This window comes from Gossypium raimondii, chromosome 10 (assembly GCF_025698545.1).
Source record: "Gossypium raimondii isolate GPD5lz chromosome 10, ASM2569854v1, whole genome shotgun sequence".
NCBI classification, from domain to species: domain Eukaryota; kingdom Viridiplantae; phylum Streptophyta; class Magnoliopsida; order Malvales; family Malvaceae; genus Gossypium; species Gossypium raimondii.
The window spans coordinates 30,938,729-30,954,058 of NC_068574.1; the positions used below are offsets into that span (position 1 = coordinate 30,938,729).

The window sequence follows — 15,330 nt, forward strand, 5'->3', positions numbered from 1 at the left end:
TTTGAGACCCGAGGGATGAGGCTAGTTTGCGTCATTAATCACAATTCAAAGCTACCCATTCTCGATATACTAATGGTATAGATTTCTGGATATTTGCTTGTATTTTACGTAGTTTAAAGGCACAAGTTGGACAAGTAAAACCAGCCACTAAAAGAAGTGGGGGAAAGAATAAAGAAATAAACAATAAAGATGTGATAAAATTTAATCAGCAAAACAAAATCATGGCGAGTTTGAGTTATTTATCTGCTGCACCGACTCCTCATTGTTCATCACTTTAGGTTGTTGCTTCACAACTGGGGCAATCAACTTCCACACTGCATATTAAAAGAAAAGAAGATATTAAAGCAAATTCCAAAAGAATTGCAAAACAGGGATTCACTTACTGTAGATGCTGGCTGCAAACCACTCGTTGATGATTTTCACCCAAGTGCTTGTCCACCCAACATCCATGCTCCATCTGATTGTTGCAAAGTGAGTAGAAGCATATATACACTAGAAAAATACTCTTACAAAAACTGCGAAAATTAATATATATTACTCGCTTGCAGAGTTTTCCAGGTTCCAGCTGATGAATAACATGGCAAAGTACGTGGCTCCCAAGGAGAATATGATGTGGAAAAACCCGTAGTTATAACGGATATCATCCTCGGCTTTCACCTCATCTTTGCGAAACTGGAAAACCGTAAGAGCTGTTAAGTATTTCTTATCAGAACACAACTACCAAAATAATATGGAAATTGGAAACACCAATCTTCAGAAAGTTAATGGAGTAATTATTTACCTGAAATGATTTTGAATCAATCCCCGTTGAAAAGGTTGCCATGACAATAGCACCTATAGCAATCAGGAACCCCTGAAAATGATGCACCTATTCCATCAATTTGGAGAGACAAAAGTTGCTTGCAAGTTCGACATAGAAGATTAAAATTGCAGAAACTATGAATTGGCAACTCTTACAAGTATGGTGGTCCAATCACCATGTCCATTTTTTGGCTTTTGTACATTGCATTTCTCATCAGCTGGTTCACTGAAAACACATGAGGTGAAACATTATGATACAAGTAATTGACCCTCAAGCTCAAACAATGAAACTGAGTGATTTGCTCCTTTAATATTCAGCAATAACATAAATTGGACACTAAATGGGAAAAGAAAAAAAGACAAAGCATCATAATGTAGTAAAACATATAGAGAACACTTCAGAAGATGCATTAAATTTGCAGGATAAAGTTTAGCCTTCACATGACATTTTAATCAAGCATATACTATGCAATTACTCTTCCTCTTACCTTTTGAGTGCTTGATCTTAAATGTCAGCACATATCTAACAATTAAAAGTTAAAACAAAAGTACGCCCATATAAGTGAATTATGTCCATCCACAATCAATATATGGATTTCATTGGAGTTATATTAATGCACCATGTAAAACTTTGAAGTGAGAAATGCATGGAATTGCCGCTGGTGAGGAATTCCTAACCTTCTAATAGCAGACCAACAGAGGAAAACAACATAAGCAGCCATAATTCCTGAAGATAAAAGTCCTCGATTAACCTGCATTACGCATGCAATGGCAGTACTCATTTTAGATGAATTGAATCTTTAGCACAGGAAAATAATGCATAAAGTCCACAGCAATCATATTTAGTAGGTTTGAATGTTTCATGTCAGTATAGGTAGTGGATGATGATTCATGCTATAATGAAGGTGAATAAAAGCCAAAACATCATGGTAATGATGTTTCACACAGTCATATTTGTTACATGATAAAGATCATCATCTTGATGACTGCAAATATGTGATGCTAGTCATTTCTTCCCCTTTCTCAACAGAGGTTATATTGTCTGTATCATCAGAAAGAAGTGCAGAAAAAATACTCATGTAGCAATGAATGGTATTTCAAAGAAACTCATTTCTTGAGAATCATACCTTTGAATGCAAGGACATAGCCATCATCACTATGAGCAGAATAGCAGTCCACGTAATGAAGAATATGTTGAGACAACATGATGGTCTTGGGGCATAAAAATAGTACATGGACACAATTCCACAGATGGAAGCAACGTAAAAAACTGTTGAGGTAAATAATGCGATGGAGCAGCTGCGAATGAAAAGAAGACAGTGAATCGTCAGCAAATACTTACTCAACTTTATGGAAATCAGAAAGGCCAAAAAGGTTTTCAAATCCTCAAATTATGTAATATAATTCTAATAACTTGATACGATAAAGCTTTTAATGTCTCTTGACCTCCATCCATAGCTCACTCCAGATCTAATGCTACTATCTCCAAAATACACACACTTTTGCAGCAAGTCATGAAGGTTCATGTAGGATGTTTTATCCGGATAGGCATTCAGAAAAAGCAATATCATTCTGTAAAAAGTCTTTTCTACTTTGATATTCAGCGGACCATCTGAAAAGAGGATAAATGGTATAATCATTGTATTGACTGCGCACTTCCGTCCCTCATCACCAAACTATAGACAAAGTATACTATAGGCAAACATTTCCCTGTTTCTTTTGGAGGCAGAAATACTTACCATTCCTCAAGGGACACAACTGATGTGTATAATATAACACACCTATACTTCTGTTGTACCTATCATACACTAGTTGTCTTGGGAAACAGATGATATTAAGGATATGAAGAATTTGTGATAAGACATAAACTTCCTAATCTGAATGATATATAACCTCAAGAATGGGGAAAATACCTTTGTTTACTTTGCTCATCAGATGCCCAATATTTATTCCACCATCTGATAAACTCGATCACACTTACAAGTTGCAGAAGGAGAAAAATCCTGAATCATATGAGCGGAAAACAACATATTTAATCTGATTGGTATATTATTTTGCTGCAAAAAATGAATGATACACTACATGATATGTGGCATTCTTTAATTAATTAAGAGAAGCAAGCATGAAACCATAACAAGTATATTGAAACTTAAACTGTAATATAGGACGCAAAGAAGAATAAAGTTGGGGGTAATTTCAGAAAATTATAAGCACTTAAATTAAAGTTGAAAGTACAAAGAGAATACCCTGCACCAATGCGAGCAACTTCTCCTGCAAGAAGAGAAAATAAGCTCCTTAGTTCATGGTATCATGGTATCATGGTAGTCATATTAGCATGCTTACAGTTTCAAGTTCTTAGATTTGGCATACAAAGCAAACATACCATATATCTGAATAAAACCTGGAGGAAGGAAGAATGGAACCACCATTGACACAACCAATAGGAAAAACTTTAGTGCCCACCATCCTGAGTGCCATTTACTGCAAGCGTCATACAGTTTTCTTGTGCTAAATGTAGTAAGAAACATGAGAAGGAAAAATATCTGACTTCTATGTCAAGGAACTCTGGTTTCAAAGATTGGAAAGTAAAGAATCGAAGGAATGAATAATAATACAAGGATAAAGAAGTGTTTATAGAAAGATACAAAACACCCTAAACTCACACGGAGAACTCCTAATGTTTGAAAACAATCACTTCCATGGATTCCACAAGCTTTTTCATCTGTATAAAAGTAATGATTGCCACATAAAATTATGGAGAAGTAACATTGAACATGTAATTATATTAATATTTTCCAACCGTACTCATAACAAGTTTCTTCTTCAGCAATAGCACATACAAATACAGAGACAATAATTTGAGACCAAAAAGTTGAATCTAAGTGAGATGATGAGCTGCTATAATCAAGATCTAGCTAATACAGCATTGAATCAACAGAGGGTAGAGTTAGAAACCAAAAGTTAAAGTTGTGAACAAAATCCTAGAAAGTTTTTGGAGGACAGAAAGGACTATTTGACTCACAGTACAGTGGAGGGAAAGTAGTGTGGCCATAATCACGGATGAACCAGGCGGTAAGATTAGTAATCAAGAAGATGATGCCATAAAAGTATCTGGCTCGGAGTGATTTCTTCCTTTCTTCAGAACAATCTACATTGTTCATTGCCTCAAATGATGCCTCCACTCGCTGAACAAGCTCAGAGTTGCTTGAACTTACTTGTATCACAGTAGCTTCAACTGCTGCACCAGACCCACTCATTCTGCCAATTCCAGCATTACATTGCTGTTAATAACTTCATTATATATGGTCTTCAATAATTCACATACAGAACTAGAATACCAGTATTTTCAGAGAAAAAAAACAAATTTCGAATACAAAAAAAAACACCATGAAATGCAAGACAAATAAGAAGGAAATATACGGTAAAAGTGCACAAAAAAGAGGGTTCAACTTGAAACCTTTTGCTTCAGGTCCAGATAGCTGGAATGCAATTCGAGGCTTCACATTGAATCTTGATAAATATATAGGTACAATGAATTTCCTTGGTTTGAAAAGAAAAAAGAAAATCCGACCAAAAAAAATCTCCTTGGTCACACGTTAAAGTAAACTATTAGGAACATTCTTTTGAAGAAAAAAAAAACTATTAAGAAGACCACCAAGCACCCAAGAAAATTGTCTTCTTTTTTAAGGTAAAATAATATTATCATTTTTAGAAAAAGGAAAACCCTACTGCTACAAAGTATATAGCCGTTGCTTCTTTTCAGCCTAAATTTCATGTTCACTTTATAGTGTAATGATTATATATTATCCTAAACAGTTAATATTTTAAGCTATATTTAATGGTTTTTGAAACTTTTAAATATTTAAAGAATTATTGCTTATATTGTATTTAGATTAATGCATTATTTGGTATAAATTTAGTGTTTTTATATTAGGGCTCCAACTTTTTTCTAAATTAATCTCAAATTTTGATAGTTTTTTTATATTCTGGGCTGAATTTATTTTAGTCTAAATTAGTCTCTCAACTTAACAATTATTTCTACATTAAAATTTAGATTTTTTTAATTCAAGTTAGTCCATAATATTTCTTTAAAAATTAGATAAAAAATTCTAGCCCGATGTAAAAATAATTACCAAATTTAGGGATTAATTTGAAAAAACAATTAACCTCGATGTGAAAATAATTGCCTAATTCAAACCCTAATATAAGAACAATTGTTAACTTGGACAAAAAAATTCAAGCTCCAATATAAGAACTATTGCTAATAAAATTCATGTGATTTAATGTCGAGTTTGAATGAATGATAAGAAGTTTGATGTCTCTTAAGAAAGATTTTGAATTTGAATTATTTTAGATAGAAAAATAATTTGGAAGAGTTTTACTCCCTATCCAACTCAACTCAACTTAATTTGAATTTAATTGAGACTCAATATAATTACTAGATACTAAAAATAAGAAACAAATAAAAATAAATAAAAACTTCAAAATTATTAAATATAAAAGATTTCATTGTACAAATTACCTCAGCTAAACCTTGTAAAATCTTCATTTCTACGTTTTTCCTTAACATGCGATGCTTTGGTTTTTCTTTCCGGTAAAGTATTTGGGATGTCTTTATATTATAGGGATTAGATTAAACTAGTCCTTCTATTATTAAATGGATCAATTTAGTCTTTATACTATTAAAAGAATAAAATAAGTTCAAATTGTAACACGCTTAACATTTACTACAAAAAATCTTGAAAATTACTTGTTTCAATCGTAATTTAGTTTCAAACAAAAGATTTAATTTAAAGAACCACAAAATTTTAAAAATATTAACTACGTTGAACAATAAATGATATTTTTAAATTGCAAGTGTTAACTCTATTCAAAATTGGTCTTAATTGATTCCTTTTTAATAATACAAAGACTAAATTGGTCAATTTAATAGTAGAGGGACTAATTTAATCAGGTCCTTAGAATAAAGTGACATTTCAAGTACATTTACCTTTTTCTTTCTTTGTCTAATTCCTCCGCACCGATTTTGACGTCGAGCCCCTTTAGATAGGCATTTACCTCTAGTGTGGTGCATTTAGCTTTCTTTTTATCTCACGCTACAGTATCTAATCTCACCATCCCCGTTATTCTTACATTAACCGCAGGTAAACACACCGCCCATCCAAAAGGGCCCTTCAACTATACGAGTAAGTGTCACTTTATTATTATTAATCATAATTCATATTGGATTATTCTATTAATAAAAAAATTGTGTAACATTTAATTTTACATTGAGAAAACATGAATATTTTTGTAATATCTCATATGAGTTCTCAAAATAGGTTAAATTAGCCAAAAAGATTGATTTTTTTTAAAAGTTAATGGAATAGGCCGATTTCTGGTGTATTTATTGGAATAAGTTGATTTTGAATAGAGAATGTGAAAACGCGCAATCGAGTTTAAGGTTTTAAAAGTTTTAAAGGTTTCAATAGGGTTTATTAGATTTTTTAGGGTTTAAGATTTTTAAGGTAGTAAGTGGATTTTAGGGTTTTGTTAGGGCTTTAAAAGTTTATTTTTGGGTTGTAGGTTTTAAGGTAGAAATAATGGGAGGCCGATTTATTTGTGTTTGTGTTTGAGGTAGACATTGTGAAATCTCAAAGGTATATTTCAGTTGACAGTGATGCGATAGTACTGGGAGACCTATACATTTCTTCTGTTGTGTCGGGATGGAACCATTGCCCTAAAAGACCATCGTATTGCAAATCAAACTCTGAGTTCACTGTGCTTATACAATCACGGGTTGTAGTAAAACAAAGGCTCTTAGTTGACAGATATTAATATGGGGTCATGGTTTGGAGTATAACTTGGGAGCCCACTTGACAATTATTATGCGGTCACAGGTTTAAGTTCCACTTTACTAGAAGTGTAACACCCTAAATTTTAGGGTTAGGAGTTTTGAGATTTATAATTAGGGTCAGTGGCTAAATCGTACAATTTGGTCAATTTCTGCGTTTTAGTGTCAAAATGGGCCTACTGGTTTAGAGGTTGGATGAGTGTCAGTGTACCTTGAGGTTATGGGTTCGAGTCCTCGAGCTTTTTTTGAGGAATTATTTTTTATGCGACTTCAATTTGTTTTAAATTAAAGATATTTACTTATTTATTTATTTTTTAATTGTATTTTTATTATTCTGAAAAAGGGAAGAAATAGTTTTTTTCTTTTTTTTGTCCACATTCTTTTTTTCCTCTATCAAACATTTTCCCTTTGCTCTTATTCTTTTTCTCTTAATTTTTTTTCGCACAAATAATTTTCTTTCATTTTCTTCTTGGATCATTTTTGTTGCATCGGTTCGTTTACATCTTTTTCTTTCGTCGACAAAAGCTTCGGGTTAAGTCACCTACAAGGGTCGATTGAGTTCGAGGCGTGTTGATTGCGAATCAAGTGTGGGTTTTGAACTTTTCTTTCTCGTTATTGAAATATTGAATTGATTCTGGGTAATTCGACATTATGAGCAAGTTTTGAACCGTATAACTCGGTACCGAAATGCTTTAAAATTTGACAACCCTTTTTGTGCGATTTGGTAGTTAAGCAATTGAGGTTTGTATTGGCTTTAAATAGCATGAATTTGATTTATTATGGTGTGTTTCTGAAATACTTTGATTAGGGGTCATTTTAGTGATCGAAAAATGAGACTTTGAGTCAATTTTAGTGTGGTTTCGTGACCACATGGTGGCCACACGGGCAGTTTACATGGTCGTCTGCAATTGGGATTTAGGGTTTCTAGGCTAAATTGGGTGCCACACGGTCTGGCCACACGGCCGTGTGGCTAATTTGGGGAAATTAGTCAATTTTCACACGGTCGTGCCCCCTGGGCGCACGGTCGTGTGTGTTTGAGAATTAGGGATTTAGTAATTTGGTGCCACACGGCTTGGCCATACGGCCATATGGCTAATTTGGGGATTTAGGGATCCCACACGGGCGTGTGTTTTGGACACACGACTGTGTCTGCCCTGCACTTTATTTTAGTACAAACAGACAGAGAGTTACTTGGCTGGATCACACGGCTATATCCCTAGGTCACACTAGCGTGTGCCTCCTTCCACATGGGTGTGTGTCCCTCCATTTGGGCATGTTGACCCCCACACGGCCTAGGCATTTCCACACGGCTGAAGCACACGGCCGTGTGGCACGACCTCGCCAAATTTTGGTCTGTGTCAAATTAAAGCTTGATTGTGTTTTTGTGTGTTCTGACTCCTAACTAAGTCTTAGCAAGGGTGATCGGGACTTTTATTTGGCCTAGATTAGTGTGAGTTATATAGATATAACTTTATTTAAGTAGATTATTTGATTGTTACTTCAGGTTACTATACAATTGATTCTGAATCCGGGTAACTGACTATATTCATTTTTGGTTCTGATTGATTGGTGTGTTTATGGTTGTGTGTGGTGCGCATTCTGTGATTGCACAGGAATTCTGTAATTGGTTGACTAGATGTGAGTTTCTATGCCCGAATGACTGTCTGAAAATTTTACATTTTGGTTCTGTACGTCTATTTGCATACATGCATTTGCATAAAACTTTTAGGGTTTTGGTTGTGAAGAGAAGGAAGACTGTTCTGATCTGGCAGTTAAACTGCAACCTATCTGTACAATGGTTTATCGCACTATACAACATATACATCAGCTTTGTTGCGCATTATTATTTGAGTGGTTTAGTCCACATGCATGGTGTGTAGGGTTGGATGGGTCTTTCTAAGTCCTACGTTTATTTGGGTTTTTGTTCTACAAGTCTATTTTTTGTCACCTTTTGAACTCACACTGAGCTCGTGAAGCTCACCCTCTTTAGTGTTTTCCCTTTTCAAGTACATTTATGTGTTTTGAGTTGGACTCGGTATACGAAGGTCTCGAAAGAGTCACATTTTTTTAACTGGTTAATAAAGTGTTTTACGTAAATCTGATTTTATGTAAATGATTTTGGACTGTAAGTTCTGTTATTAATAATGTAATATTTTCGGGTTGTTAAACTAAAATTTCCCACGATCACTTCGGTGATCAATGTGACTTCCAAAATTTGGACTAAACTTCTAGGCCGGGTTTTGGGGTGTTACAAGAAGAGGATGATTTGTAAACCCAATACAGAATTTTGAAATGATAATCATAGGGAAAAACTTAAGAACTTTCTAGTATAACCAAGTTACAATTTTTCTCCGTTACCACTAAAAGCAGGATCCATAACCTCTTTATTGTTTGAAATAGTAACAGAGTTGGATACAAGAGCACTGTTAAGGGGGGAGCGATGGTGGCTGTGGAGAGAAGTCGGAGGTAGAGTCAGGACAGCAATAGTTGAGTTATTAATGACTAATTTAATCACAACAATTATTGTTGACCAAAACGACTTTTAGCTTTTGTTCAATTGATAGTCGTTCGCCCCCTTATAGTGCACTTGCCCCTAACTTTATCACCAGTTTCGGGTAAAAGGGAGGTTGACGATACTGACTTTAGTGGTGACAGAGAAAATACAATTAGTGGATTATACCAGAAAGCCCTTGAGTTTATCCCTACAATTATGATCTCAAACTTATTTATCAATCTTACAAAGCTCCTGAGTCGGAATTTGAACCCATGACCGCATAACCACTTTCAAGTGGGCTCTTGAGTCATACTCCAAGCCGTGACCACACACTAACGTCTGTCAACTAGGACTCGTAGTTAGACTACAACTCGTGACTATATAAGCATTACGAACTTGGAGCCTGAGTTACAATGTGATAGGCTTCTAATGTAGTGGTTCCCCTCGACACGATAGATGAAATCGTGAACTAAAACACACTTTAAAACTAGCACATTGTCTCCTTCAAACAAAAATAAATTTGTTCATCGAAAAATTTAAACACTTGAAAGTAAAATATAAGAAATGGAGTAGAGAAGTTTTTAGGGGGACGGGAGGTGGCCAAGAGAGTTGATGGAGTATGGTGACCAAAACCCCCTTTTATATAGGTAACTGAGTGGGCAACGAGTGAAAAAGAATATAACATTATGCCTCGGTTAATTTGAAAATATCCCGAAATTCTTGAGTTCTAGAAACTTTTTAAAGGGGTTCAAAAATGGGAGAGGAAAAATGCTTTTCCCAAGGTGCGTCTTCAGTGATGTGGCAAAAAGACGCATTGGAAGAGCACGCCTAGTGAGGCGTTTTTCCTCCTAATTTTACCCTATAAAAATTTTCCAGAACCCAAGAATCTTGGTCCTCATTTTTTAGATATCTCGAGAATTTTGGGGTATTATTTTCAAACTAACCCGGTCTACATCTATAGTTTTTATTTTTAAAACGTTTCTAACAACATGCATTTTTCATAAAAAAAATCTTTTAGAGTTGTAATGTCCAAACTGTTCTACCCATGTCAAGTTATGTTCTATATTTGGGATAATATTTGCAACAAAGTGAGTGGTCGTACTGCAAAAGATGTTCTAGCCTAAAATTTTGAGTAGGCTATCGCTAGAAGGAGAATTATGTAAGGATAAGGTTGTTTACGTGAAAGAATTGAATTTCACAAATCGACCTAAACACGTAATTATATCAAGTAAGTTTCATCGTTGTTGTTAATGGATAATTAGTACTAAACTATTTTGCAAAATGTTTTGGTTTTAAACATGTGAAACAAGTTATTTGGTTGAAAATGAGTGGACCAATTAATGATGTTATTTATTATGACAATGAAATTTGTGATACCAATATAGGACATCATGTTTTCATCAATCTGCACAACACAATTAACTTTCAACCCGAACATTCAATTTTTAAAGCTCCAAGCAGGAATTAGGCAAAAAGTGGGCAATCCGAGCCGTAGAAAATTATCATTGAAGTATAGATATTTAACATCAGTAGACTCCGTCAAATATGACATATTTAATGTTAGAGGCCCAATGGCAATCGAGGCGATGTTCTAGACGCATAATGCTACTGGATCACCTATACTTGAGTTATATGCCGAGTTTGTCGACGTTGATGAAGGTGGTCAGAGGTCGACAACTATTCTAGTTAATGCTGGAATGAAATAGGAAGCTGAAAGTCCAACCACAATGTTGTGTAGGGGGTTCACTACTTTGTTACAAAGCCCTCATTATGAAATTCTGGATTTATCAATGGGAAGACATTCAATGATTTCAGCTTAATATTTTAACTTTAGCACACATCATATCCACCAGTCGAGGTTCGTCGGTAACCAAAACTACCCTGATACAATATTCTATTAGTGTTTTTTATTTCAACTTTTAGACGTCGATGTTCTATGTCGAAAACACTTATATGGGTATGCCATCAAGTTCCAGCGTTGTGCAATCCAAAAGTGATTTTTCCTGTAATGGTTGGTATACAAGAAGGGATGATGTGCTCCCTACAACCTACACTGACGAAGGGACATCAACCTTGGACACGCACCTGGGGTTGAGATCGAAGAGGGCACTAAATCTGACAACGATCCAACTCGGGGGGTCCAAGTCGGATGGTTCAAAAATTGCATTATTTTCTAAACCAGAACCAATTCCAACTGAACCAAAATATGGTGGTTCCGATGGTGAAGGTCCGAACAATGCTGGAGAAACTAGTACATGTTTTAGGGCATACTCACCTCTGACCCATATGCATAATGTGGACCTTTTAGTTGAAGGTGGGTTAAAGTTTCTAGAACCCCCTCATAGAAGATCGAGCCATGCGAGTTTATCATTAGATGTAGGCGATTTACAAGTGAGGATGAATTTTTCTTCAAAAGATGCTTTTCTCGCTACAATGAAGTGATACAACATAAAACACAGGGTAAAGTTCTACATTATTAAATCTCGGTTAGAGAAATTTGAGGTCAAGTGCGCAATGCGTGACAGTAGATGTCCATAGAAAATCTTGGAATATGTGAGAAAGAAGATGGGGTTCTGGATAATTAAGAAATATAATGTTACACATACTTGTGTTGTCAGAAATACATGACAAGATTGTCCAATCTAAACGTATAATGGCCTAATATATGAATTGAATTACTAATTTTGAAATACTCGTGCTGTTGTAGGTATGACACATGATCATTTGAAGTTGGATTTGGACATGATCTCAGATATTATATTACCTATGGTGAAAGTGAGTCTTAGGATTCCCATTTTGGTTATAATTATCAATATCTGTAGTCAATTCGATTACATGCCATCGTACCAGAAGACGTAGATATCAAAACATAAGTCCATGGAGAATATGCATAACGGGTGGGACAAATCGTATAATGATTTGTGACAATAGTGTCAGGTACTACATTAGTATGTACCAGGTTTTGTAATCGATTTGCAAATTGAGCCTGCATACTTCTGCGGTTATTTGGTTCGTGGGAAAAATGTTTTACATAATTTCTTCTGGACTTTCGAGTAATGCATAGAAGTATTTTAATACTGTAAGCCATTGGTTCCAATCCTCAACACCTTTCTGTATGGGAGGTATGAGCATCGGTTCTTGTTGGCTACTACACAGGATGGTAATAAAAAAAAATCTTGCCAATAACCTTTATAGTAACTTTTGGAGAAAAGGTAAATGATTAGGATTTCTTCCTGTCTAACTTGAGAAGGCATGTTGTCTCGTAACCTGATATATGTGCCATCTTTGACAGGAAACTCAAAATATTGGCTACAATTGAACGACATAGAAGCTTTTGGGACAACACACACTATAGGTATTATACAAGACATATAGCTGCTAACTACCACGAGCAACACCATTCGGATAGTTAGTGGACACAAGTCATTAACATGGGTATGTATTTGATCTGCCGTAATTTGATATGTCAAATTAGGCTTCCCCGTTATACTCAATGAGCTTATTTTCGGGTAAATTAACGTCTTTTTCGTAGTTTAGTATAAACTATATATTTCCAATTTAATAAGTGTAAATGTATCTTTTTACTTGTTTTGAGACCCAAATTGGCCAATTATGCCTTTGAGGGCCTTAGCGCCTGATTGAGTGTTGTAGGTACTTAACAGTGGCCCAAAATTGTGTAAAAACATCACCGAAGAAAGGGGTATCATGACATCAGGGCATGAGAATCGCGATAGCTCCAACAAACCAGGGATGAAGGCCACTTACATTGGTATCGGAATATCCACTTTGGGTATCGTGATATCTACATTCTAAGGGGCACCTCATTTCAATATTGATTACAGTATCGCGATATCCTACCTTGGGTATCACGACATCCACATTCTGAAGGGGACAAAAAATGATGCCAAAGGTAGTGTTTGTCCAATTGAAGCACCAATCAGATAAAGGTCGTTCAATGGCATTTTGGTCACAAAAGGGGTTAAATTTTGCTTCTAAAAACAACCAATTTTGGCTGAAGAGAGAGGATACACACTTGTAGTTTTAGTTTAGCTTAGTTTCTCTTAGGTTTTTTTTTTCATTTCTAGGGTTTCTTATTTTTCATCTTCCTTAGCAGTAGAGTTTATTTTTCTACAATTTTTCTTCTTCTTATTGCTTCACTTTAAGTTAAGTTAGTTATCATTGTAGCTAGGGTTTATTTACACTTTAGTCAATTTCATTTGTTTGTAATGACATTTCAGCCTTTAATTTAATGTATTTCAATTTCCTTTAGTTTCAGTTATTAAAAACTTTACCTTTTTATGTTTCTTGTTCTTGATTTTGTTGTTAAATACTCATCTTTGTTTTGCTTTTAAGATTTCTGGATTAAGAACCTAAACTTTCACATCTTTCTTAAGCTTCATGTTAATGACTTCTATTTCATTTTCTTTCATATTCATTAGCTTAGTTTTTAGTAAGGGTAACTAAACTCTAAGGGGGTTGGTTAATGGAGATGTGGGTAAGCTGATTTTTGGATGAGGGACTAAGTTGTAATAAATTAGACTAAATTGAATAAACCTAAAAACTTAGGATTTATGCCCTAAGGGAATATCTAGGTAAGTGAAACCAAGAGGTAATCTTGTTGAGCATCAATTCGTCAGTCTTGGGTTAGCCGATGAGATTGAGAGATCAACCGAATGAGTTTGTCTAATTTGGTAAAGTTGAGACCAAAAGGTAAAACATACCACTTTAGGCGTTTAAGCAATTTATATCCCTACTTCAAATATTAATGAAACACATCAAAATCAATCAACCATCACTTGTCATTCATTGGTTAATTCAATAACTTTGTATATTTTACAATTTAGTAATTATGTTAATTAGTTGGTAAATTAGTATAATTAATCTTGATTTTATGACTTACCGTACTAAAGTGTTTAGCAATTAGTTAGTTAGACTCTTTATTTTGCATACTTATAGCTAGAATTTGCTCAATTGTTGACTCTCTTAGGTTCGATCCTCGGAGTACTCCATACCCCGTTGTACAATTATATTACAACTGACCTTTCACACTTGTAGACACTTTACGTTAGTATATTATTATTTTATTATTTTAATGTTGATTCCTCTCCCTCATTCGCAAGAGGGTAGGGGAGAAGGCAGTCAGTATTCCTTAATATTTCAACTATCATGTTTTAATCGCTTGGCAATGTTAGTTTATTCATGGATAAACTTTTTATTTTCTTTGACAGGGTATGAGTTCGTGCAACATCATTTTCATGAAATGTTAGAGAACTTGTGAGCCATTAATGATTGTGGTGCGACGTACCCCACTAACATACCCTTCGACCAGTAGACTCAATCGTACTGTGGGGTCTATGATATGGGCACATGACAATGAACCTAGCAGATTACATCAAATTTGTATTGAAGAGGAAATGTCATTTTTCGGTAACCTCGATGATGAAAGAAACATATTTTTGCTTGGCAGTATTATTTTCAAAGCAAGTGGAAAAATATGATGGACAGATAAAGGGCGATCACGTTTGGTGTGAGGATCTAATGAAAGAAATTAGAGACAATGCAAAACAAGAAAACTTTATGTTTCTAGTGTGTCACTCGTATCCAAACCTATCATTTCGGGTTACGGAGTTCGACAGACTCGACCAAGGTATTTTTGGGGGAGCATACCATGTAAACCTAAGACGATGAACCTACGACTATGGGAGATTTGACGTACTTCATTATCCATACGCACACACAATTGCTATATGTGCCTCGTACGTCTGGATTGCATGAGCTTTGAGGACGAAGTTTACAAACTAGAACACGTGTATAATGTGTGAAAATATGGATATTCGGAAGAGGATAGACCAACCGAAGTTATTTAGTTATTGTAGGTACTGAGGCATGCTAGGCCAACATGTCCACACTTAGAAGATACTTTGGGGACAGTACCTCGTTAACAAATTTATTTATTTTTTATAAACAATTTGTTAATTTTTATAGACAATTTAATATTTTATTCATTTTTATAGACAATTTTCTCAGTGCTTGGAAGATAGATTTAAAAGCTTATCTCTTCCAACTATTTCAAACAAATTGTCACTTAAAATTTATCAATTTTGATTCAAAAATAATATTTATTTAAAAACATTACATTTTTAATACCAATTAAATTTTATCAAATAGATATTAGCTTAACAAATATGATTTACATGAAAAG

At 34.7% G+C, this 15,330-nt stretch overlaps 1 protein-coding gene across 1 annotated transcript; it reads right to left on the reverse strand.

The window, feature by feature from the left end:
• Positions 1–67: 67 nt before the first annotated feature.
• Positions 68–4,490, reverse strand: LOC105777438 (uncharacterized). The gene is made up of 13 exons (XM_012600710.2): positions 4,259–4,490; positions 3,824–4,059; positions 3,447–3,523; positions 3,185–3,344; positions 3,048–3,072; positions 2,715–2,804; positions 1,929–2,100; positions 1,480–1,553; positions 958–1,027; positions 782–853; positions 539–672; positions 384–457; positions 68–314 (listed from the first exon to the last, which is right to left on the reverse strand). Exons 2-13 carry the CDS (start codon positions 4,056–4,058, stop codon positions 220–222), a joined length of 1,278 nt encoding a protein of 425 aa, XP_012456164.1. The 5' UTR covers position 4,059; positions 4,259–4,490; the 3' UTR covers positions 68–219.
• Between the last annotated feature and the right edge of the window lie 10,840 nt (positions 4,491–15,330).